This window comes from Prionailurus viverrinus, chromosome A3 (assembly GCF_022837055.1).
Source record: "Prionailurus viverrinus isolate Anna chromosome A3, UM_Priviv_1.0, whole genome shotgun sequence".
Lineage (NCBI taxonomy): Eukaryota > Metazoa > Chordata > Mammalia > Carnivora > Felidae > Prionailurus > Prionailurus viverrinus.
In genome coordinates this window covers 110,776,181-110,801,901 of record NC_062563.1, presented here as the reverse complement: position 1 = coordinate 110,801,901, position 25,721 = coordinate 110,776,181, and the positions used below count along the sequence as shown (strand labels likewise).

General features: G+C 36.5%; 2 protein-coding genes across 8 annotated transcripts in view; one reads left to right on the top strand and one right to left on the bottom strand.

The window, feature by feature from the left end:
* The window catches only part of CEBPZOS (CEBPZ opposite strand), a 53,533-nt gene extending 35,581 nt beyond the window's left edge, over nucleotides 1–17,952 (top strand). For 5 of the 7 annotated variants that reach the window (XM_047854619.1, XM_047854618.1, XM_047854620.1 and 2 more), the window contains 4 exons: nucleotides 493–608; nucleotides 1,689–1,733; nucleotides 2,320–2,404; nucleotides 2,541–2,781. In XM_047854619.1, the coding sequence (XP_047710575.1) occupies nucleotides 494–608; nucleotides 1,689–1,733; nucleotides 2,320–2,402 (243 nt within the window). In that variant the 5' untranslated portion in view covers nucleotide 493 and the 3' untranslated portion in view covers nucleotides 2,403–2,404; nucleotides 2,541–2,781. Of the gene's footprint in view, nucleotides 1–492; nucleotides 609–1,688; nucleotides 1,734–2,319; nucleotides 2,782–17,359; nucleotides 17,451–17,833 lie in introns of those variants that run through there. The other 2 variants (XR_007151266.1, XM_047854617.1) reach the window with 2 other exon arrangements.
* Nucleotides 2,256–25,720, bottom strand: CEBPZ (CCAAT enhancer binding protein zeta). Its single transcript, XM_047854605.1, has 16 exons — nucleotides 25,565–25,720; nucleotides 21,844–23,342; nucleotides 18,537–18,768; nucleotides 17,777–17,957; nucleotides 16,702–16,790; nucleotides 13,812–13,865; nucleotides 13,151–13,253; nucleotides 12,979–13,047; nucleotides 11,492–11,558; nucleotides 10,081–10,181; nucleotides 9,220–9,277; nucleotides 8,759–8,940; nucleotides 7,925–8,011; nucleotides 3,697–3,758; nucleotides 3,412–3,493; nucleotides 2,256–2,581 (listed from the first exon to the last, which is right to left on the bottom strand). The coding sequence occupies exons 1-16, from the start codon at nucleotides 25,718–25,720 to the stop codon at nucleotides 2,442–2,444; spliced, it is 3,162 nt and encodes a 1,053-aa protein (XP_047710561.1). The 3' UTR covers nucleotides 2,256–2,441.
* Nucleotide 25,721: the final 1 nt, after the last annotated feature.

Here is a 25,721-nt window from a genome sequence, read left to right as displayed (position 1 = left end):
TTGATTTGTTGCTCAACTTTGAAATGCTTGGGCTGTGGCACCTAGTTCACTATATGCTGTATAAATAAAATGAAAACCTCCAGCTATGAAACATGTACAACCACTCACAGAATAGCCTTACTTTTGTAGGGTACTTACAAAGGGCTTTCACATATGCTGCCCATTTAGATCATCTTAATATTTTTTTGGTTAAAAAACATTCTCTCTCAACATTCTATATTCTTAGGTAATTAAAAATCTTAGTTCCATAAATTATTAGTTCTTTTTACAGTGCTTTTTTCAGTTTTATCTCCTGCCCGTGCTTTATCCAATGGTGTCTTTGTTTCATTGTGCCCCTTAGGGGTGGAGATTGAAAACTAGGAATGTGGGACATCTAATACAAATAAGTATACAGTATACATCGTTCAAACTGGGAATGAATTATTTTTATGGAAGTGGTATTAAGTTTGTATATGTTCACTCAGGTTTACATGTTGTTATTGTTAAACTTAGGATGGCCCGCACTATGGAACCACTGGCAAAGAAGATCTTTAAAGGAGTTTTAGTAGTTGAACTTGTGGGCGTTTTTGGAGCATATTTTTTGTTTAATAAGATGAACACAAGTCAAGGTAATTCTAATTCAGAAGTTAATGTTTTCTAGAGCGGTGTACAGTCTGTTAATGCATTTAGGTGCTAAACAGTTTTAGAGAAATTGCTTCTTCCAGGTATTGGGCATTTTTATGGGTATAAGAGGAACACTTGGTGTTAATTATGGACCTAATGACTCTTCTTCCTAAATGTTGTTTGTAGATGAAAGAGAATGTTTCACACTTCTATGGATTTTACTAGTCGGGGGCATAGAGCAAGTATTTTTGGTCTGGCTTAGTTTGGGAACATGGGTGGAAGAAATTCAGCCTGCCAATTATACCTCATCGTCTGGTAGAGTAGTGGTGGCATAGCTGAATCATCAAATAACCACTCTCAAAGGCTATCATATCTGAGTTCTTCCTGTGTGTCAATATTGGACACTAAAAACCTTTCCCATGCCACCGGCTATCATTGAAAGTGCTTGACATTTTGTGGGGGGAAATTTTAGAGTCCTCAACTTTTTGAATTATTAAGTGCTGCTTTCTTTCCCTAAAGCAGATAATAGTAGTCCTGGGTGGTGGCCATCTTTGAAACTTATGTGTCTTCTTAAAGTATTTTAGTGCAACACTGTGTTCTGGATGCTATTCGATCTCACAAAGTCTCTACACTTTTCAAGTGTAAGGGTGTAAAAGAAAACATCCACATGGAATTTAAGAGCAAATTAAAGTTTCTAATTATATTAAGAGGGTAAAATAGAATCCATCGAACAATGAATTTTTATGGATTCCATTTTGCCTTACTATGGAATTAGAAATACGTCTACTCAGTTTTTTATCTCAAACGTCATAGCTAATGTGTCTCAAACACATTAACAATGAAAAGTTGCTTTTTGTCCCTTTTCTAAATAAATTACATCATGTATACAAGCCAAATTTGAAAAACTCCAAAAGGAACTATGGGAGGCAACATGTAAGGCAAGTACAACTTACACCCTGTCCAAAAGGATATAGTTCCTGATTGCCAGAAGGACCTTAACACAGATTATCTCATAAACCCTAAAGCTAGCACTAATTATGGACTCTATGCTTTAATATTTAATTTTAACACTTTTTCTCCATCAGATTTCAGGCAAACAATGAGCAAAAAATTCCCCTTCATCTTGGAAGGTATGTTTTAAGAGTATACAAAACCTTTTTCAGGTACCCTTTAAGTAATTTTTTAAATGACCAATTAATGGTTGAGACTTTAATTTTGTGGTGTCAATTTCCAAGAATTACTGCCTATCCCTATTTTAGCTCCTCTGAGAACACAGGGTGGAGAAAATTCTCATTTGGAGATGAGAGTAGTTAGCCAGTGGTTAAAAGTGTAGACTTTGGAATGAAACCTATCTGAGATGGTGATGGAATCAAATCACAACCTAAAACTTGAGTGACCTCTGGTTTGCTAATTTCTTGGGAGCTGTTTCTCCATACAGTAGTGATAATAATGGCCATCTTTATGAACTGTTGTAAGGATTAAACAAGATGACATTGTGTAATCACTTAGCGCAGTATCTGCTATAAAGTAATGCTTAATAAATAGTGCTTATTATAACAGTACAGATGCTAGAGGGCTTGTAAGTGAAATACGTATCCTACTGTCTTTTTTACTTTACTATTAAGAAATAAGGAAAAGAGGTTTGATTTCTTTCAATATAGTTTAATTTTGTCACTTTTACATGATTTTATAAATGACAGCTGTCTTTATTTATAGTTTATTACAAATCCATTGAACAGTCTGGAATGTATGGAGTCAGAGAGCAAGATCAAGAAAAATGGCTGAATAGCAAAAATTAAGAGTAAGTACAATTTTAACATAGTTTATTTAGAAAACAATCAATTTCTTTGCTTTTTAATTTTCTGAGTGGTTTTTGGCCTCTTCTTTTTGAAATTTTTCTTTTTCTTGATGATACTTTTTACATCTCTGTTGTGTAGCCAGTCATCACGTTCAGCCTCCCATCTAAGCTGTTTGAGACCTTTGTGGGGAAGAAGAAAGATGAACACACCATGTTGTAGACTCCTGGCCCCACAGAACAAAACAGGAACTTCTGGTCTGCTATGGCTTAGTCATTTCCCATCCACTATGCAAATCCCCTGCTCTTGTTTGTTGCTTTCCTTCTGCATTTATTGTTACAGATTACTGTTTAACAAATAAAAGACTAGGTCAACAAAGGAACAAATACCCTAAAGATTTTATTTCCCCTGAACGCTTTTATTGGCAAAAGAACAGAATCCAGTAACAATATCAGAAATTATGTCTATAAAGTACTTATAAAGCTACTAAGCATACTCACAATATATAAAAACTGCCTCTCTAAAAGAGGTTTTAGTTTAGTTAGGTTTTAGTTTTAATTCTAAAAGAATTAAACAGTTTAAAGTAACTACAGTCTTTATTAAAAAATGTTTTTTATATTTATTTTGAGAGAGAGAGGGAGACAGAGTACACAAGTGGGGGAGGGGCAGAGAGAAGGAGAGACAGAATCCCAAGCAGGCTCCGCAGGATCCACAAACCATGGGATCATGACCACAAATCATGGGATCATGACCTGAGCCGAAATGAAGAGTTGGATGCCTAACTGACTGCATCACCCAGGGGCCCCAAACGTAACTACAGTCTTTATTGCTGTAGTCTAAATGCTTTTTAATCCTACATGCTCCCCAGACACTGATGAAAAAAAGCCATTCCTTCAGGGTTGTAAGGAGCCATTTTATTTATCCTTACTAAAAAAGGTTGTCTAAAAATACGTCTTCGGAAGTTGTAAGTTAAGGCTATTTAAAAACCTCCATAAAAATTCAAGTTACTTACTTGCATTGTCTTTGTTAGCCATGGCATTCATGCCAATGTTATCAAACTTGGATCCCATATTTTCATCCAGTAGGTGGCCAAACTTAAAAAGAGATACATTTATTAGAAAACTCAAAGCAGTGTAGAATAGCTAGCTTTTTTAAAAAAAAATTTATTTTTTAATCTCTCCACCCAACATGGGGCTTGAACTCATAACCCTTAGATCAAGAGTCCTGTACTCTACCGACTGAGCCAGCTAGTTACCCCCAGAGTAGCTAACATCATGAAGCAGTATTTTAACCTTACCTCTTCAGCTGATACAAATAGGCTGGAGTCATTGAAATTTCCTTTCTTTTTTTTCCTTGGTCCTAAAAAAAGTGTAAGTGTAGGTTATTAAATTGTAAATCCATTAATTTTGGAAAAATACAACATTTTTAAATTGAAGTATAGTGGGCACACGTTACATTAATTTCAAGTATACAACACAGTGATTCAGCAATCTTTCAACATAGTTTTGTTGTAAAAAAGTTGTATTTGGGTTAAAATACAGAATTACAGTTTCCTCATAGCACCATTAAGTAGCTGGCATTTTAAAATAAATATATTTTATTTAAGAGTTGGTATATAGTATTTTTAATTGTATCCTAATAAAATTTAGATGACAAATAGTGTCTTCTTGACTGCCTTTCCGATTTGGCCACTGATCAAGGTTTACCTAATTTCATAGTATCAGGCAAGATTAATTCTAAGGGTGACATGGATGAATTTTGGAATTTTTAAGGCAAACTGTAAATTCTCATTAAGTCAGAGGTTTTATTCTTTGGACTAACAGTGAAGAAAGTGATGGAAGGTATATTATGTTGTATATGAAATTTTTGTTTACACTTCTCAAAATGGTTCTCCTTAGAAAAAATAACTTATAATTGTGAATATAAACTTTTTTTAAGTTTGTTTATTTATTTATTTTGAGACACTGGGCGCAAGAGAGGGGTAGGGGCACAGAGAATCCCAAGCAGGCTCTGCATTACCAGCACAGAGCATGACACAGGACTTCAACTCATGAATGCGAGATCATGACCTAGGCTGAAATCAAGAATTGGGATGCTTAACTGACTGAGCCACCCACGTTCTGAACATAAACTTTTCAAAATAAAAAACTAGAACATCTATTTCTAATATTCATTAAATTTTAATTCATACACTAATAAAAATTTTTAAAAAATGGCTCTACTAGATGCAAAGAATTTGAGTAATACTGTTTCAGAAAAAGTGAAAATGGATAAAAACAGTATTTCTAGTTAATATATTTTAGATAATGTGATTTTAACTAGAAATACTGTTTTTATCCATTTTCACTTTTTCTGAAACAGTATTACTCAAATTCTTTGCATCTAGTAGAGCCATTTAAAAAAATTTTTTATTAACTATGGGGCACCTGGGTGACTCAGTTGGCTAAGCATCCAACTTTGGCTCAGGTCATGATCTCAGTGCGTGAGTTCAAGCCCCAGGTCAGGGTCTGTGCTGACAGCTCAGATCCTGTCTCCCTCTCTCTGCCCCTCCCCCATTCACATTCTGTCTCTCTCTCCCTCTCAAAAATAAGCAAACATTAAAAAAACCTTTTTTTGATTTTTATTTACTTTTATTTTTTGAGAGAGAATATGCATGTGTGAGTGGGGGAGGGGCAGAGAGAGGGGGGGAGAGAGAATCCCAATTAGGCTCCACATTGTCAGCGCAGAACCTGACATGGGGCTCGATCCCATGTACCATGAGATCATGACCTGAGGCAAAATCAAGAGTCAGACACCCCATAGTGGGCCAATTTTTAAAATAGCTTTTTTAGGGAATAAAATTCATAATAAAACCCAGCTGTTTTTAAGTGTGTAATTCAGTATGTTTTAGTAAATTTACAGAGTTGTTCAACGTCATCAAAATGCAATTTTAGGACAATTCCATCAACTCCAGAAGATCCTGGTGCCCATCTGCAGTCATGTGCCCTTTTCCCAAGAAGGCTTTTGCCTTTTCTGGTTATTTCATGTAAGTGGGATCATTATGTGGTATTCTGTATTTGGCTACTTTCACTTAGCGTAGTATTTCTGAAGCTCATCCATGTTATAACATGTAACAGATCAGTACTTAATACCATTTTATTGCTGAATAATATTCCATTATCTATTCTTTAGTCAACAGACATTTAAACTGTTCCCACTTTTTGGCGGTTAATAATAATGGTGCTAACAATCATGTAAAGTCTGTGCATTGATACCAAAGCCACTTTTTTGTTTTTTAATGTTTATTTATTTATTTATTTTTATTTTTACTTTTTTAAATTTTTTTTTTTTTCAACGTTCATTTATTTTTGGGACAGAGAGAGACAGAGCATGAACGGGGGAAGGGCAGAGAGAGAGGGAGACACAGAATCGGAAACAGGCTCCAGGATCTGAGCCATCAGCCCAAAACCCGACGCGGGGCTCGAACCCACAGACCGCAAGATCGTGACCTGGCTGAAGTCAGACGCTTAACCGACTGCGCCACCCAGGCGCCCCTAATGTTTATTTATTTTTGAGACAGAGAGAGACAGAGCATGAACGGGGGAGGGGCAGAGAGAGAGGGACACAGAATCCGAAGCAGGCTCCAGGCTCTGAGCCATCAGCCCAGAGCCCGACGCGGGGCTCGAACTCACGGACCGCGAGATCGTGACCTGAGCCGAAGTCGGACGCTCAACCAACTGAGCCACCCAGGCGCCCCCCAAAGCCACTTTTGATAAAATAGTTTCTACAGCATTTCATCTCAAATTTTGTGTATCCTTAAATGGGATACTGTTATTGAGTATTTTCTCTTTAGCTAAAATTCCCATTTGTGTATAGCATTTGGAAACGCGTTTTTGGTGTTCACTCACATTATATGTATACATCTATAACTTCAACTGGTGAGCCCTGTTACTGCCCTCTTAAAGTTGCCTTAAGGTTTGTTTATCCTTAAGGATATCCAACATTTGCAAACATAGGGTGAATACCACCCACCTCTCCCTCTGCAATTTATCAATGTTTGAAATTCCTTTGCCTTCTTTTGTTTTAATCAATTATGTCAGGTATCCTTTAATTCGAAACTATTGTCAGCTGAGATCTAATATCTTTCAGGCTCTGGTCTTCAGAAATAATAGTAAGGTCATTGAGAGAGCATCTTTTAATGAAAGTCTCAGTAGGACTTACGATAAAGCAACATTTTTAAGTTTACTTATTTGAGAGAGCACAGGGGGGAGGGGTGGAGAATGAGAGAGAGATCCCAAGCATGCTCTGTACTCAGTGCAGAACCTGACATGGAGCTTGAACTCAGGAATGCTGGGAGATGATGACCTAAGCCAAAACAGTTGCATGCTTAGCTGACTGAGCCACCCAGGTGCCGTTTCATAATTTTAAGTAATCTCTACACCCAACATGGGGCTTAAACTTAGAACTCCAAGTTGCATGCTCTGCTGACTGAGACAGCCAGGAGCCCCAATGTTTCTTTTTGGAGATGATTTTGGGGAAAGCTGTCTTATATTTGAGCACAGGCTAGTATTAAATTGCGACCTTACACCACTCAACGGATGACAAAATCTGAAAGATAATGTTATTTACATATCAGGTAAGTCAATCTAATTAAGAGGACTATGGTTGTCAGTACTTGAAAGGGCTTATAAAAGTTGTGCGGGTATAAATGTATGAAAGACTACTACCAAAATATAGTTATTATTTTTGATACTTATTAGCAAAAATATTTAATGTCCAAAATATTTTAACATTTAATTTTAAAAGAAATGTTGTCAAGCATTTTAATTATTTTTAACTTTGCAAATCTATTTTTATTCGTTATCAGTATTTATTAGTCAGCAGAAACGAGACATTAGAAGCAAAGCATAGAAAAAAAGTAAGCCTATGAATTTATCACAGATTTCAGGAATAAAATATAATGCTTTCTACATCACAAAAATTTTTTTAATGTTTATTTAGTTTTGAGAGAGAGAGAGAGAGAGAGAGAGCGCACAAGCAGGGGGGGAGGGGCAGAGAGAGGAGACACAGAATGTGAAATGGGCTCCAGGCTCTGAGCTGTCAGCACAGAGCCTGATGTGGGGCTTGAACACACAAACTGTGAGATCATGACCTGAGCCAAAGTCAGACGCTTAACCCACTGAGCCACCCAGGAGCCCCTTGCTTTCTATACATTTATCAAAAAGTTAAAATTGTCACCTGATACAGTACCTTTTTCTTTTATTACCACTTTACAAGTGTTAACATTAAAAGGCATAATCTGTTATGATATACTTTATAGATGATCGAGAGATTTAAATAAGAAAAAAGTTACGAAGAGAAAATAATTGAAGGCATATGTGGCAAACAACTTTCACATATTAAAAATAGAGAAAACCGTTATTATCCATTATAAAAACAAAAACTAAATTGTACTAACCAATTAAGAAGTTTCCCAAAATAATAATGAGTGGTAACTTTCCCATAACCACTGTTTAAGTTTAAAAGAGAGTAAATGCATTCCTTACCTTGAAATGATCCAGCAAAGTCCAAATCATTTGCACCTTTCCTTTTGCTTCTCTTTGTATTGATTTTGGAGCTGACGTCATCAACTTCTATTTCAAAAAACCCAAAACAAAAAACAACACCATGCTATTAAGCAATTTAAAAAACAGAACTGCCACTGGGCTAAGAAAAATGATTATTTTGACTAACTTTTAGAAATAATTACTACTCTAAAATTGAAAAAGGGGAACGTAACAGCTCAACAGGTATTGAAGAGACAGCTTAAGTGCTGATTAAAATAAAAGCCCAAACACCTGGGTGACTCAGTAGGTTGGGTGTCCAATTCCTGATTCTGGCACAGGTCATGATCCCAGGGTAGTGGGATCAAGCTCTGCATCGGGCTCCGCACTGAGCATGGAGCTTGCTTGGGATTCATATTTCTTTCTCTCGCTCTCTCTCTCTCTCTCTCTCTCTCTCTCTCCCCCTCTCCTTCTGCCCCTCTTCCCCAGCTCATGCTACTTAAAATAAAATTATATACATATATATATATATTTATGTGTATATATGTATATATGTGTGTGTGTATATATATATATAATATATATACATATATAAATAAATGCCCAAAACTCAACTCTTTAAAAGAAAAAAAAAACAAAAACAAAAAACCCTTCAGTTCCAAATAAAAATAAGAGGGGAAAAGGTCCTATTTAAATTTTTGGCCGATCTCATTATTAATTTGAATATAGGATAATATGTAAACAAAAAAAAAAAAACACTGTAGTAGAAAAACTAGCTTACACTGAGGAATAAAGGAAGATATGTTTTTCTGGCCCATATTTAAAAAATGCCCTTACTTTCCTCATCCGACACATCCATGAATGTTCCTCCATCCTCATCAATTTCAGTAAATTCTTCATTCAGACTTCCTAAAGAAACTTCATCATCATCTAAGTTATCAAATAGGTCATCATCACTGCCTTCTGAATCTTCATCTTCTGGGTCTTCCTTAGCACCTTTTTTTTTCTTTTTCATGTTGCTGAAGAAAACCAAAAACTTGTAATGGAGAACATTGTTTTCCTAAGTGTTTTTTGGTGACCAGAGGGTACTAGGCTAATAAGAGCACAGAATCTCTATTTAATACACTAATGTGTATTATAAAGGTCTAAAATGAAAGTACAAATCCATTTCCCAAACTTATTTCAATAAACTTCTCCTACACATCATAGTCCTGTACTTTACTGTTCTGAGGACAATTTGGGAAATGCTGAGAAAACAACAAAGTTAAGAAAAGACCAAAAAAGTTGAAGTATTTTACCCAGCAAAATCAAGATCATCCTTTCCAGAGGTGAAACAATTATCATCTTCAAATGTGTCTGTCAGAGAACAATATACAAATTGTCAGATATAGCAAGGAATAACAAAGTTGACCTATGTCTTCCATTTGAATCAATTAACACAGTTATGATTGTGCTAGTTATGACAAACACCAAAACGATATAAATCTGATTACTGCTAGTATGTTTGATTAATCTACATAAACCTATGAATATACTGACCTTAATTAAATCCCCAAACTAAAGTGGATTCCAGTTAATTTCAACTTCTTTCTACAACTCTTTTATGGAAAGAGGGTAAATATCAAAATACTTAGCAATGTGTAGTCCTTTTAAGTGGTTGTTGTTTAAGCGCTTACGGTATTCTATCTATACGATGCACAAGAAAAACAAACTCAATGTAAGCTTTTCTAATTTCCCATTTTTTGTTTTAGCCTAAGTATAGATTAAAATTTTTCTAGCTCTGTGGATCACAAAGGTAAAAGAGATGAAACAGCAGACTACTGCTACGAATAGTGCAAGGAGATTATTAGTAAAAGTAACAATGGCTTCTCTTTTCTAAGAGATTAGGCCTTAAGAAGGAATACATACCATGTAAATACAAACTTATTTTTCCCATTAATAGTCCATGCACAATCCCATACATTTCTCTGGAGCAAGTGTAGGTGAACTACCGTATGCCACCAAGGTACTTCTCAATCCTCTGTTGTCATTTTCATGGCATTCTTAGCTAAATGATTTTTCTAAAACTAAGATTATTACTACAACTAATATTCCAATATTCTAAAAGGAAATAGAAATAGATTATTTTACAAATTGAAGAGCTGACAAAAACAAATTACCAATCATCTTTTCAAATTCCTCATCGTCCACATCTTCTATACTTTCTTCATCTGCATTCCGTTTTTGTTTCTCCTTAACAATAGCAACCTTTTTATAGTATCTAAAATAAAATAGATGTTATATATTTGATAATTTTATGAAAGAGCCCATTTAACTATAATTAAAGCACCTATGACCAGTGACACAAACAAATGTAAAAACTTAACTCAGCTGGATATAAATGACTAAAATTTGCATTTATTGTAGAAAAAGTTTTGAATTAAAATAGAAGCCTCTGGATGTGAAGTATAATACATTTCAAAGATTTCATAAAAACACTTCATCTTAATTAAACGGCATAGTAAAAAGTTGTTTTAGCATCAACACTAACGATCTAAGTGTTAGAATAAGACCAACTGTGACTCTGGAGAATATCTAATCACAATATTTTATCAGTCAGATGCATCCTCTTACAAGGGTACGGTGAAACTTGGCATTCTGCAAATGGGATTATACCCTCAAAATTCTTCACACAAAATGTTTTTTAAAAAGTAAATCAGGGGCGCCTGGGTGGCGCAGTCGGTTAAGCGTCCGACTTCAGCCAGGTCACGATCTCGCGGCCCGTGAGTTCGAGCCCCGCGTCAGGCTCTGGGCTGATGGCTCAGAGCCTGGAGCCTGTTTCCGATTCTGTGTCTCCCTCTCTCTCTGCCCCTCCCCCGCTCATGCTCTGTCTCTCTCTGTCCCAAAAATAAATAAACGTTGAAAAAAAAAATTTAAAAAAAAAAAAAAAAAGTAAATCAAATCAAGTGGAATTAATCAGATAATGATAACGTACTAGTAGGTTTAGGACTTCTCTCTACAGCAGCACAGTGAATTTTGCTAATTCTGCTTAGAACCATGTTTTAGACAACTTACTCATGAGTTGCTTATTATGTTAGACTGGTAACAGATTTAAAGCCTATAAGACAATTACTATATTAAAAAAATAAGAAAGATAAGCTTCATAAAGTCAAAAGTCATAAAAAATTCCCCCAAATTTACTTGTTCTTAAATTTCACTTACATATCCTTTTTTTTTAATTTGAGAGAAAAAGCGAGTGAGACAGAATGCACATAAGCTGGGGAAAGGGGGAAAGGGGCAGAGGGAGAGAGAGAATCCCAAGTAGACTTGACACTCAGCAGAGCCTGAGGCAAGGCTTAAGACAAAATCAAGAGTCAGACGTTCAGCCAACTGAGACACACAAGTGCCCCAGATTTCACTTAGATATCTTAAGATTAGCAAACTGAATGATTTATAAATTCCCTTTGCAAAACAACAAAAAACCTACCTTCTAATCTTTTCAAGACACACCTATGTTAATGAAACATTTTATGGAATCTAAAAATTTCAATTTTAATAGTACCCCAAATGAAACTGTATTAAGTATATTACCTGTAGAAAAATAGTTCATCCACTGGTATTTGGCTTTCTTCTTTTGCAAGGAACTCCTTACTGTTCACTACGAAAACAGATTAAGACAAAAATTTTATTAAAGTAATCCTTTTTTATGTTATTCAAGCTCTTAAGACTACATACAGCATACCTATAACTCTAAAGTCTCAAAATGTTAAGGAAGATGGACAGAAGGCATCTTCTAGTGCATAGGACAATCTCTGGAAAAGTCTGAGTGCAGAAGACCCAACATTTGAAACTATTTGTCAGCTACAATGAAGTATGCAGCCACCAGTGCATCACAGAGAAAGAACATGGTTCTCTCATTGTCCTCCAACTGCATCCAGGATCCCAATTTCAAGAGAAAATTAGAGTTCTCTTAATCACTTTAAACTTGACATTTTCATCTCAGAAAAAAGACAGTAATGCCTGCCATTCTGGAACAGGAAGTAAACGTAAACAGAATTATCCACAATTTTACATAATACTAAGACGGAAACTAAGGAACAAGAACAAGGCACTATAGGAATATTAGTTTTCCCTCTTCTGAATAAAATTTTCTAACTCCTCTTGATTAAAAGCAGATTTGGGTGAATTCTAACTATTAACTTTGGGCAAGTCCATTTACATCTCTGGGTCTCTGTGAAATCAGTTGGGAATTAAATGATTTATAAGGTGCAAATTAACCCTAGTCTCTGAACAAAAAGCTGTGACTTATTATATAAAGAAATATCTGAATACAGAAACAGAATCAGGTCCACAAGATGGGTACTCAAAACCCACAGAAGGTTATCAGCTAGTTTAAAATGATGCTTTGTGGGGCGCCAGGGTGGCTCAGTTGGTTAAATGTCTGACTCTTGATCTCAGCTTAGGTCACGATCTCACAGTTTGTGGGATAGAGCCCCACGTTGGGCTCTGCTGCTTGGGGATTCTCTCTCTGCCCCTTCCTTCCCCTACTCTTGCATGCGTGCGCATATGCTCACTCTGTTTCAAAATAATAAACATTAAAAAAAAGGGGAGAAATCTATTAAAAAGAAATGATGCTTTGTGACAAAAGCAGTTGTGGGTTTTCTGCTGAACCCATATTAGAGAGCTTAAGATGGTATTCAACTATGAAAGATAGTTATATGTGTGTGTGGGGGGGGTCATCACCAATAAAGCTATAGATGATACAGAAATGGCAAAATATTGATAACTGTTCAAGCTGGTGATAGTTATAGGGGGTTCATTATACTATATGTGTATTTACTCTGGATATGTTTGAAACTTTCTGTAATGTAAAAAAAAAAAAAAAAAAGAAAAGAAAAGAAAAGAAAAGAAAAAGCCCAGTCAGACATGGTAAACTCGCGAATGCATACACATTTTTGGGAGTAAGAGATGGATAATGTCTCTGGTGCTCAGTTTTATTCTGGTAAAGTGGAGGAAAGAATAACACAACTTATGTATTATTGACTTGTTCATTTCAACTGTCCAGGCTTGATGCTTACCAGCAAGACTACGAACATCCTTCATAAAATGTTTTCTTTTTGGCTGCATCACAACACTATCTGTGTTTTCTGAAATGTAAAATCAAGACAGTGCAATGTAAAACCTAGTTGTATGCTCATTTTATTTATTAAATATCAACACTGAAAACCAAATAATTAAATAGAAGCATACCTTTGCCTTTATGTGGCTTTGGATTTCGGTATACAAATCGATCTAAGAATCTCATTAATGTAAAATCCTGGAGTGGGTCCCCTGAATACTGAATATGATTTCCCTGAAAGGCGGACAGGGTGGGAGGATTAAGAGCTTAACTCAAGTTATATAGATGCATCCAGATAAGAAAAAAAAAAAAAGGAAAACACAATGCACAAAGGCACAAATATGCCATAAATGATGGTTCAAATATCCGTCTCATCCCTCTTTACTTGAAGAATTACACACACACTCATATATACACATATGTACTTTATGATGCACTGCTAACTTTATCAATAGGCCAATGATATTAATACTATAGGTCATCTAACTATTAACCAGGAACACTGACATGGCAAACACAGCAAATGGGAAAGGAATGGGCACTCTTTCCTCAGGAGACAAGCCAGAATGTAGTTAAGTAATGGCTGAAGTTTTTTAATATCCTGTGTTTCCATTCACCTCAGAGTGGGAAGACTTATCTGCTGCACTGTATTAGACAAGCCACTGCTCCTTTACAACAGCAGAAAATGTTTATGATTCTATGTGGTAGACAGAAAACAGTGTATGACCAATTATTGATTATCTAAAACTAGATTATTTCTTATTTCTTATCTTTGTAGTATTTTAGACTTACCTGAAGGATAGTCTTTGCAAAAAGGGCCACAGAGGGATGAAAATGCTCAGATAGCTAAAAAGAAAAATGTGAGCAAAGTCAACTTTTACTACAGTAAATCCAAAAAACTGAAACTTGAGCCAATACATTAGAGAAGAATGATTCTCAAAATTTTGGTCTCAGGAGTACTTTATACATTTAAAAGTCAGGGACCTCAAGAGCTTCCTTAATTTAAGTGGGATATCTACTGTTATTTACCTAATTAGAAATTACAACAGAAAACATTTTTTTAAGTTTATTTATTAATTTTGATAGAAAGTCAGATGCGGGATTGGAACTGTGAGATCATGACCTGAGCTGAAACCAAGAGTCAGATGCTTAACCAACTGAGCCACCCAGCCACCGGCAAAAGAATTTTAAGTTTTTATTTACTTAAATAATCTGTACAGCCAAAGGGGGGCTCAAACTCGACCCGGAGATCAAGAGTCACACGCTCTTCTGACTGAGCCAGCCAGGTGCCCCACAACAGAAAAATTTTAAACAACTGTTTACAGTCAACTTAAAATAACAATGAGCCTATTATACAGTAATGTAAATAACAGAGTTTACCAAAAGTAAGTTTTTCAGGATAAGTAACTATTAGAAGAGCAGAATTATTTCACAGTTTTGTAAAACTACTCAATGGCTGGCTTAATAGAAGACAGTGGATTCGCATACATGCTTCTGTAGTCCATGTTATTTTTAGTTGGAAGTATATGAATGGTCTTTCTTCACACAGATACATAGTTGGAAATAGGAGGGTTAACTAATAGTCTTTCACATAATTGTGGATTTTCTTCTTTGCTACTACACCCAAACTGAAGATTAGTTGCAATATGGAATCTGAAACCATTATCAATCAGCTTTTCGTACTTGCTACTTAAAATTAGTCTACTTTGAATAGATCTCTTATTCATGACTTTGTAACACTGTGCATCAGTCATTTGGAAAATACTGATTGAGTTATGCAGTTCTTCCAAATGCTGGTTACATTATCACAAAAATTACACTGGTGGTATCCCACTGATTTTATCAGAAAAGTTTTCACATATTGAGAAAATGTCTAGTTCAAGGTGGTGGTTACAAGATTTCTAAACTTTTAGTCTTTGCTTAAAGGCTTGAATTTTAAGGGTGCCTGGGTGGCTCAGTCAGCTAAGCATCCGACTTCAGCTCAGGTCATGATCTTGCGGTTCATGAGTTTGAGACCCACATTGGGCTCTGTGCTGACAGCTCAGAGCCTGGAAACTGCTTCGGTTTCTGTGTCGCCTTCTCTCTCTGCCCCTCCCCGCCTGCACTATCTCTCTCTCAAAAGTGAATAAACATTAAAAAAAAAAAAAAAGCTTGAATTTTATCATTGACCATAAATACTGTCAGCTGTTTCACTTGAAATAAGAGATTCACTTCATTCACTTTCAAGAAAATGTCTCCCAAATACCCAAATCTGAATAACCGGTTTATCAGTCAGCCAGTCTTTCATGAAAAAAGCAGCTAGTTGAGCTTACAACAAACTACACATGTACTTTTCCTAAGACACGAGAAAACCTTCATACTTACTTAGGTATGCACAAGTATGTTATGGATTCTTGCTGTATATGCACACAGAATATAAAAAGACATGTACTCTAGAGTAAAGATCATCACTAATTTTTCCTGTTTCATCATTCCTATGTGATACTGGCTTTTTTTGGTTTTTCTTGGAAAGTAAGTGGTAATGAAGAATATAATGGCCATGAATTGCAGTATGGTGCTACTGTCCCTATGTGTGCTAAGGCACAAACAATTTTATCCATTTTAATATCATCAGTACCACGGTCAACACAGTTACAAAGGCAAATAATGTGCCTTGGTATCACTATGAAAGTAGCTGTGACCTTGTAGACTCATTGAAAAGGTGTGAAGGACACAAAGGAGTCTATAATGAAGCACTTGTTTAACCAAAGGTATCATAGAAAGTTTATTGGATATATTAATTCCTCTAATGCATTTATTTAAAAAAACTTTTTTTTAACGTTTATTTATTTTTGAGAGAGAGTGTGAGCAGGGGAGGGGCAGAGAGAGATGGAAACATAATCTGAAGCACACTCCAGGCTCTGAGCTGTCAGCACAGAGCCGGACACGGGGCTTGAACTCAAAAACTGTGAGATCATGACCTGAGCCGAAGTTGGACACAACAGATTGAGCCACCCAGGTGCCCCTTCTCTAATGCATTTAAAAAGTAACTATATTTGTAAATAGTTCTATCTACACAAAACTTCTCAGGGAGATCTAATGCATGAAGCAAAATTTACCCTTTATATAGAGTCCTTATATGCAATAACCTGCTAAAAACACAATTTCTTTTATTAGTATTAAGATGTTATATTTATTATTTATTAATTTTGCATGCGCATTATTTAAGATTTTCTACATGTGAATGTAGAAACGTATAAATGCGTAAATTTAGGGGTGCCCGGATGGCTCGGTTGGTTAAGCGTCCGGCTCTTCATTGCAGCTTAGGTCATGATCTCACAGTTCATGAGTTTCAGCCCTGCAGTGGGCTCTGCGCTGACAGTGCAGAGCCTGCTTGGGATTCTCTCTTTCCCCTCTCTATGCCCCTCCCGTGCGCACATGCACGCTCTCTTAAATAAACTTCAAACAAACAAACAAATAAATAAATGTGTAAATTTAATGTTTAGCAGAGGCCACAGAAGTATGAGTTATAAAGCATTACAGCTGGGTAACATACTTCAAATTGGTTCCTTATGCCAATTAACTAATGTCTAAGCAAGTAAACACTATCATTTACAAGAAAAATGGACACTTCAAAGTGTTAAATCCATGAGGGCAAATAGAAAGCACTATTGAATTAAAAGACAATTTAAAATTACTTTACCTTTTTGAGTTCCCAGAGACTTGTGTTTTCAGCTCCACAGAACAGAGGGTTTCTACTGAATGGATCATAGGTCTTTAACTTTTTGCCACCTGAGAATAAAAAAATACTATTTCTCAAATGCTTTATTCCCAGCCCAAGAGTTCACTAAAAGCTATCACCATTAATGTCTCTAATAACTATAATATGTATGTGTATATGTAATGTAACTACAATTTTCAACATTCTTAGTTAGCCAGGTATCTACCTAGATTAAAAATTCTAAGCCCCAACGAGAATTAGTTATGGTACCCAAAATAGCATTTGCTACCTTGAAATAGCAAACTGAATAAACCAGGCAGCAAAAGGTACCCAAATCTGGGTCAATTAGGTCGTTAGTGTTAAAATGGCAAATAACCTGATGATGAAATACATCTAAATTCTTTCAGAACTTTAAGAGCACTGAATATTTGTTATTAAATTATGTGCAGAAATAATTCTCACTTCAAACAAGTTTTACATTATCTTCATGTTTGCAGAAACTCAGGATGAAAAATTTAAGAGAACTTTCAGAACAGATCACAATGTCTCTACTTCACAATGTACACGCTCACCATCTTTCTGATGGATTCTTTTAAAAACTTTCCTGCTTGCTATCATACTTCTCTTTTATATTTCACAGGCAAACTGAATCTGGGGAGATGAAATAATTTGACTAAGAGTCCCATGACAAGTTTGAAGAAATGGATCTGGCCCATTTCTTGATCTCCAAGGTTAGTGTGCTTTTCTTTTAGAGCCTCAAATGAAGAAGCTGCATTTCCAAAAGGTATTTGCTTTATTTTTTAAGATCTAAATTACTTTAAAATGTGCTATTATCTATAATATTAATAAACAGATCAGTGATTCACTATATTAAAAATTTAGTTCTAAGTTCCTGAATATATCTGGTTATAAAAGCTCTATTTAAAAAAAAAAAAAAAAGAAAGAAATACTGAGGTCTTCTAAAATGGTATACTATTAATTTCTATTAAGATCAAAGGGGAATCCAATTCCCTGGTTTAAAAGCTCAAGAGAAAAATTTGAAGATTAAGAAACTCACCTTTCAAATTATCAAAGTGCACCCAAGAAGCAGACTCTGATTTTTTTGTCCCCACAGGTCCGTCAGACACAGTTTCTTCTATCTCAGCTTTTTTTACTGTATCTGTTTCTTTATCTGCATCAGTGAATTGTTCTGTGTCTTCATCATCTCCTATGTCAATAAAATTCTCTTCATCAGACTCCTAAAACAATGTTTTAATAAATCTACATTAATCAGCTGAAAGTCTGTATTTAGTTAAGTGAGGGAGTTCTGAAGAAGATCCACTTATTGCAATAATGGTGAAACATGAAAGTTCCATCAATCAAATTGATAATGAGAGGATTCCATGTTCTTTTTCCTAAATGTAAAAGGATTAAGTTTTCAGCCACAATTCCCTGAAGACTTTGGGGATTTTTTTTGTTTTTTTTTTTTACATGAAAACATTCAGCCCTCAAATTTCTGACATGTTATAAATAACCCTATGAAGTAGGTGCTGATATGTCCATTTCACAACCAAGGAAACAGGTTTAAGAGATCTACTAGCTCTGTAACTATCTGTAACCACCTCATATAATTTTAGTTTAGTACAGTTTATTATGAGTAAAGGGATCAAGCAACATGCCCACCTAGTAAACTGTACACCTGGGATTAAAATCTAGGTCTGTCCAAATCCAGGACTCACACTTGTTCATGTTCCAGAGAACTAAGTTATTGAAGCAAAGAAGAAAATACCAATATATTTCAGAACCCACTCGATTTAAAAAGCAGTTGTGAAATATACCGGATGATCATCTAGTTGGCTTCTTAAACCTGGTTTTGCTTTAAGGATCTCCGACACAAGATATAAAGCTCCACATATGAATGGTGGCATCTGTTCGCAAGTAACTTGGAGTAACCTCTTCACAAAAGCCTTGACCCTGCGCAACACGATGTCCGCTTTCAGAGACTTGTAGACAAGATTAAGAAACATGGCTTGCTTAGAACACAACATCAACCCTGGATCCAACATTTTCCTATAAAACAAAAACAAGATCAAATATTTATTCATAAAATACCTCCACAACCAGCAGCAGAGGCAGCTGCTAACCTCATCTTAGTTAGGGATAACCTTCCTGTTTATTTTACAACAAGAGACCATTTCTGGTAAAATGGAAGTCAATGACCAAAACAGAAAGAATGATGATCTTGGGGGTGTCGGGTATGTGTGTGGGGGGGGGGGGGGCGGGAGTTATCACAGGAAAAAGAGGCTTTTTGTGGGTTTCTTTTCCAAGTGTTTCTCCATTCTCTAGGATAACAGCCTAATTTTTATATGGATACAAAACCATACATGAAAGGCTAATCCAAAACCAAATAATGAAAACTGACTTATGAAAGCAGTGGACTAGACCAGGGCTCTTCCTATCCTTGTAGTACTACCTCCTACTTGGGGACCAGAGGCAGCCTCAACATATTTCTAATGAAAAACACACATGTAGAGTAGAAAACTGAACATGATACTTTTAAAATTGTCTTTATCCTAGTTGCTGAATCCTAGAGATGCTTCAGACATTAGGATATCCAGAATTAACACAATCCTTGGTACATGCTCATGTGCAGTATTACTTCTTATTCTAAGCACTTCTATTAACTTTTTCCCGTTAATACTAGAAATGGAAATATTTCATCTTGTGAAACATTTTCATATTGCTCTGCATCCCAGTTTTCCCCATTTGTCAGTTCTGTAATTCTGGTGATATTCTGAGATCTCCTATATTATCTAATTTTTGATATTCAATTTTCTCTCTGCACATTTAAAATTGTCAGTATTTCCATCTGTTTTATGACTCATTTTTTAAAACACTTGAGAGTTTAGATAGGTGTGTCCCCACCACTTGGCAGAGAACATGCTCTGGAAGTTTTTGATAAATCATATTTTTGTAAATGAAATCATCTGTTTCCTTTATCCTTCAAATAATATTAGGGAATTTTTGTTTATAGGGAATTCTGCTTAAATAAAATACTATAAGAAGGCTTAGATGCCCTTTGAGGAGATACATCTGTGAGAGCTCCTGGCAAGCAATAATTTAAAGAATTTAAGAATGTACTCCTCAGATATTAGACTGTTGTGTTAAACACTGAGATAGTAAATGGATATTAGAAAAGTATGTTTCCAATAGACTCTAAATGTTGTCCAAAAGGTTCTTGTGACCATCAAAAGTTACAAAAAAAAAAACCCCTAGGACCTTGAAACCTCTACATTTTCAGTCCTGGAACTCTTTCCAAAGTAAAGAAGTTTTTATTACTTAAAAAAATTGTAGACTGTTAGGAGTTATGGAAAGGACTCTTAGATTTTCTTTAGTTTACCAGTGCAGTCAGTACCGTGCAACATTATGAATTCCCAGAGCTCGAAGTCCAGGATTTGCCATCTCAGTTGGCCTTGTCATGTCTGTGTGATTTTGCACAAATCACTGTACCTCACAGACTGGAGAGGTGTTAAAGGGAAGAAATTCATGTGAGTAACATTAATAACAATAGCAGCCAACACTTGCAGAGCACTTATTGTATATGAGGCATTATTAAACACAACATACATGTGAAGATTACATGGGTTAACATATACATGGACTCAATAAAGCCCCAGTTCTGTCATTTTTTAGCTATGTAACCTTGGGAAATTTTAGAACAATTAACCCTACAGGAGAGGTGCACTCCTTTCCATTTTACAGACAAACTGGGCCACAGTAAAATGGGATCAATCATGTTTACCAACAGGGTTTTAAAGAGGATTAAGTAATTTGTCCAAAGTTACACAGCAAACTAATGGCTGGGACTCAAAGCCAGGCGCTGGGTCTTAAGTTCAAAATATTAATTAGCACATTGTATTTCTTATAAAATACATGTATGTAAAATTAGTAAAATGAATTAGAAAGGAACATAGGGGTGCCTGGATGGCTCAGTCGGTTAAGTGTCCGACTCTTGATTTCAGTTCAGGTCCTAATCCCAGGGTCGCAGGACTGAGCCATGCGTCAGGCTCCGTGCTGGGTGTCGAGCCTCCTTAAGTTTCTGTCTCTCCTTCTCTCTGCCCTGCTCCCCCACTCACACTTTTTCTCTAAAAAGAAAAAAAAAAAAAAAAGAAAAAAAAAAAAAAAAACATATAGCTTGTTGGTATACTTGAACAGTTCCAAAGTGTTTGTTTATACACTGTTCAAAATACCATCCCTCAATAGGTGTCAGGACAATTGCAAAATTCAGTAAACAAAATCTTAATTCTAATAACTAAAAAATTCCAAAAACACAACCCTAACCCTCCCTAACAGACTTTCTTATGTACCATCTGTCTTCCCCATTATAAACGTAAGCACCTCTAGGGGTAGGAATTTTGTCCAGTGCTATAGCTGGAGCACTTATAACAGTGTCCAGCATATAGACGTCACTCAAAAAAAAAAAAAAAAAAAATTCCTGTTGAATGAATTACTAAATGGCTGTGTGAAGGGCAGGGGGAAGAAATATAGGGCTGAGGATGGGAGTGGTGGGAAATTTTAACTGCAGTTCTAATTTTTAAAATTTCCTTTATTTTTTAAAGTTTATTTTTGAGACAGAGAGGGTATGCATGTGAACTGGGGAGGGGCAGAGAGAATCCCAAGCAGGTTCCTCCCTGTCAGCACAGAGCCTGACATGGGGCTTGATCTCAGTGAACCACAAGATCATGACCTGAGCCAAAACCAAGAGCAGGATACTTAACGGACTGAGCTACTCAGGTGCCCCAGCAGTTCTAATTTTTTAATATTTGAAAGATTTAAAACAAATATAGCAAAATGTTAAAGTTGAAATATTAGGTGGTAGGATATGGATGCTTTCTTTGGGGAGGGTATTCTTATGAATTTTAACAACTTCTTAAAACAAAAAGTAATGTATGCAAAACATTTAACAGTTTTCCAAGAAGGAAACAAAGATTAAGTGACTTACTCAAAGTCGGTGATTAGCAAGTTGCTGAGGAGGGGGACCCAAAATCCAGTTTTCTAAGTCTTTTTCCCCAAAGTGGGGCACAGTAGGTGCTGTATATTAAATCACATTATTATTAAATCATGTTATTAATGGTACGTACTTACCTATATAGTGCTGCATAATATCGATCTGATATTGTCTGCTGAGAATTCATTACTTGAAAAAGCAACATTAAAGCCTGGACGCTGGTATTAAAATTCACAACATGTAGCACTTTAAAGAGCGTGTCAACCTGCTCCCTCACTTTGTCATCACCAGTCTGGGCATAAGGGTATGCTCTATTTACTCCTGTTAAAAGGGCACTAAGCATTTTTGATTCAATATCTTTTTTCTTGATACAAGTCCGAAAAAAACAAAAATAAAGAGTAATTAATTTATTAGCTAATTCACTTTCTTCATGGGAAAGGACCATTTGATTTAAAAAGCAAATTGCATAATATTGGGCTTTGGAGCTGATATTTGAACGAAAGAGCAGTCTTTCTACTTCGCCACATACAACTCCTTTCATATTTGGATGTTTAGAGAGCAAGGTCTCTAACAGATGGGAGGCTTTTGTGGCTATTCTGTTCTGAGGATCTCCCAGTTTATTTACCACCTGCACAAGAAGAGCCTTTTCTTCCTCTGGTTTGTTGCAGAGAAGTTCATGAGCTACCACAAGGGCTCGAGTTTTAGTGGCTACTAATGAATCATGACTTAAAGTTTCTAAGACCTGCACAAATTCAGCCACTAAATGTTTCAGCTGGTGTTCAAAATACCATAATATCAACCTTCTATCTCTTGAGTCCTTGTTGCCACTGGACAACTGTTCCAGTTTGTTGAAAGGATGCTGGCTGAAAATCCGTAGTTTCCGACTGTCTGGCAAAAGGTCTGTAATCAGTAACTCTTTGAAAGTATCCAAAGCCATGAGGCACTGCTGTTTGCTACCCTTCTTTTTAACAAGGCTCACAAGAGTTTCTACAAACTGCAGTGTGTGAATAGCATCATCCTGAATAAGAAGAATCATGGCTGCCATCCTGTCACCTAGCGTCCCTGACGACACAATTGCCTTCATCCAGGTAGAAGCAGCTCCCTTTTGATTATTTGTCTTATTTTTGAATAAGTTGATTTCATGCTCATACAATTTCTGAGCTAAGGTTTTGTACTGAGACACAACATCCCGAGGCTGGGGTTCCAAAGAATACTCGTTGCTGTATTCTAGATCATACCATTTGCCTCCAGGCTTGAGCAACAATGTCTGTCTCTCACAAAATTCAAAGATGTCCTGTTGTTTATCTTTCTTAACTTTTGGTGTGGCACTGTTGTTCTCACCAGAATGCTGTTCTGGCCTCTTCTTATTCTTCACCTTACCGAGTGATGTCCTTTCACTTTCTGCTGCGTTTTGCTTTTTTTTATCTACTTTAGATTCGCTTGCTTTTTTGCTGGCATTCTCTTTTTTAGCTGGTTCATCTTCTTCAACTAAGAAAGCTTTTGCATACTTGGCCAAACTAAGATTTTGAATAAATGCTTCTAATTCACCTTGCTGAAGGTCGTCAATTGCTCCTTTTTTGCCTCCATCCACCACTTCCTCATTTTCATCCAACGTAGCCAGCATAAGGTAATCTTGCTGCATTAAAACATAAGAAAGTTTAAATTACAAATCCAACAGTTTAGGTAAGTTTCAAAAGTTAATTTGAAATCTGTATCTTCAAAAGCAATTAAATTCAATTACCATGGTATTGCCTGGGCTCCCACCCCACAACCAAATAAATACTTGATGAATTAAAGATTTATGTGAAAAATAAAACCATAAATAGGAGGATGCACACTGTAATTCAAATAATTTCAGAGTAGAGAAAATCTTTCCAAATCAGACATAAACTGCAGGACTTTAAAGGCAAAGATGGGTATGATTGTCATTCACAGAAAACATGCAAAAGTCAAAACACAAATACGGGGAAAAAAGTAATGGCAACTGACATCAAAGTAATTGGGCTTAATATTTAATACATAAGTTCCTACATGTCAATTAAGGAAGTGACAACCAAAAAGATTTGCAAAGGATATAAACAAATGGTTCACAGAGAAAAATGTATTTTTTTCAAAATATGAAAGGATGCTCAACCTCACTGACATTAAGAAAAATCCAAATTATGGGGCGCCTGGGTGGCTCAGTTTGTTGGGTATCTGGCTTTGGCTCAGGTCATGGTTTCACGGTTCATGGATTCGAGCCCCACGTCAAATGAATCTGTACTGTCAGCACACAGCCTGCTTCAGATCCTGTCTCCCTCTCTGCCTCTACCCTGCTTGTGTGCACTCTCTCCCCAAAATGAATAAAACATTAAAAGAAAAATAGGATTTAAAACCACCACGATTTTCTAATGTGTCAGATGAGCAAAGATAAAATTATGACAGCTGGTGCTGGGGAGAGTGTGAGGAACAGGCATTTTCCTACATGGTTGATGGAAATGCAAACTAGCACAACCTCTATAGAGGGCAATTTGCTACCTTCAAATCAAAATACAAGACACACTTCCTTCGATCCAGCAGTTCCATTTCTATCAATTTGGGTTATACATAACACTTACAATGTGGGAAAGGATTTATTTTCAAGGTATTCACTGAAGCATTATTTAAGATAGCAAAAAGTTGACAACCCACAATAAATGGCTGGTTAGACAGATTAAACAACGATTTATGCAGGCATAAAACCAATAAAACCAGTGACACAACTGCATATACTGATAGGGAAAAATCTTCAAGACAGCAAGAAAAAAAAGACACACAAAATATTATACAATATGGTGTCTTTTGTGTAAAAAAGAACCTGTGTTGTGTGTTTGCTTGCAAGATATCCAAGACACATAAAAATAATGGAAAGGAAATTGCATGGCTGGACATAAAAGCGGGAAAGACGACTTTTTACCGTGTACTCCTCCTTTTTAAGAGAACCTTTTTGTAACATCGGAAATATTATATATTCAAAAATTAAGTACAGGGAAAATTGTGAATCTGCCCCTGTAAAGTGCATTTCTCCTGCCCCCATGTCTCCCCCTCCCCAAGCTATGGTCTCAAACATTTACTAAAAAAATAAGCTAAATTCTGCCAGGTATTTGCTCCAAACCTTTTAAGGTTTTCCATCAAACCCAGGGACAGGCCTACATTCTTACCTTTCTTACTTCATTTCTTACACTCTCTCCTTACCTCACTGGGCCTCAGCTACACTTGACATTTAGTTGTTCAGAGAGCAGCATGGCTCACTCCTTTCTTTCCTAGTTTTATGCCTAAACATCTCCGTGATGAGTTCCCCGATCACCTCATGTGAAACTGTTACGCCCTTCCCACTCATTACCCTCTTTTCTGATTTTCTTTTTCTCCGTGGCACTACTCAGCATCCAACGTTCTATGCATTCAAAAGTTGGTTACTGTTTCTTTTCCTTAATTAGGATGTAAATTCCGAGAGCGCAGAAGGCTTCTAGAGCGCACAGTAAACACGTGCATGTACTCCGTGAGGACAGAAGTTAACGTTCCAACCGCACTGGAGTACAGAACACTGATGCCACGATGTCAGGACCCAAAAAAGGTCAGTCCTCTCTGACCTTATGGAGTGCCAATTATCCATCAGTGAAAATGAGTGACCTACATCCTAAGAAAGGCCATAGCGTAAACACGTTCAATTCTAAAGCACTTTTCTCTCGTAGAGAGCAGTAGAAAAGTAGTGCAGGAAGGGCACAACACAGTTTCGAAGCTGGAATCGGGGTTCAGGACCCCCTCCCACGCCACTCGCCGGGTCACTTGCGAGACCACCCCGGGCGCCTCTGTCCCCTTGTCTGAGTCCGAGGCCATTACCTTGGTGCCTCCAAGCCGTAATACTTCCTCCAGAGAGAACCCATTTTCGGCTTCATCGTTATCCTCTTCGCTGTCCTCGTCCGGATCTTCTACCGCCTCCTCTCCGCCCCAGGGCCGCTTGGCATGGAACTCCAAAGGCTTCCTAGCGGCCGCCATT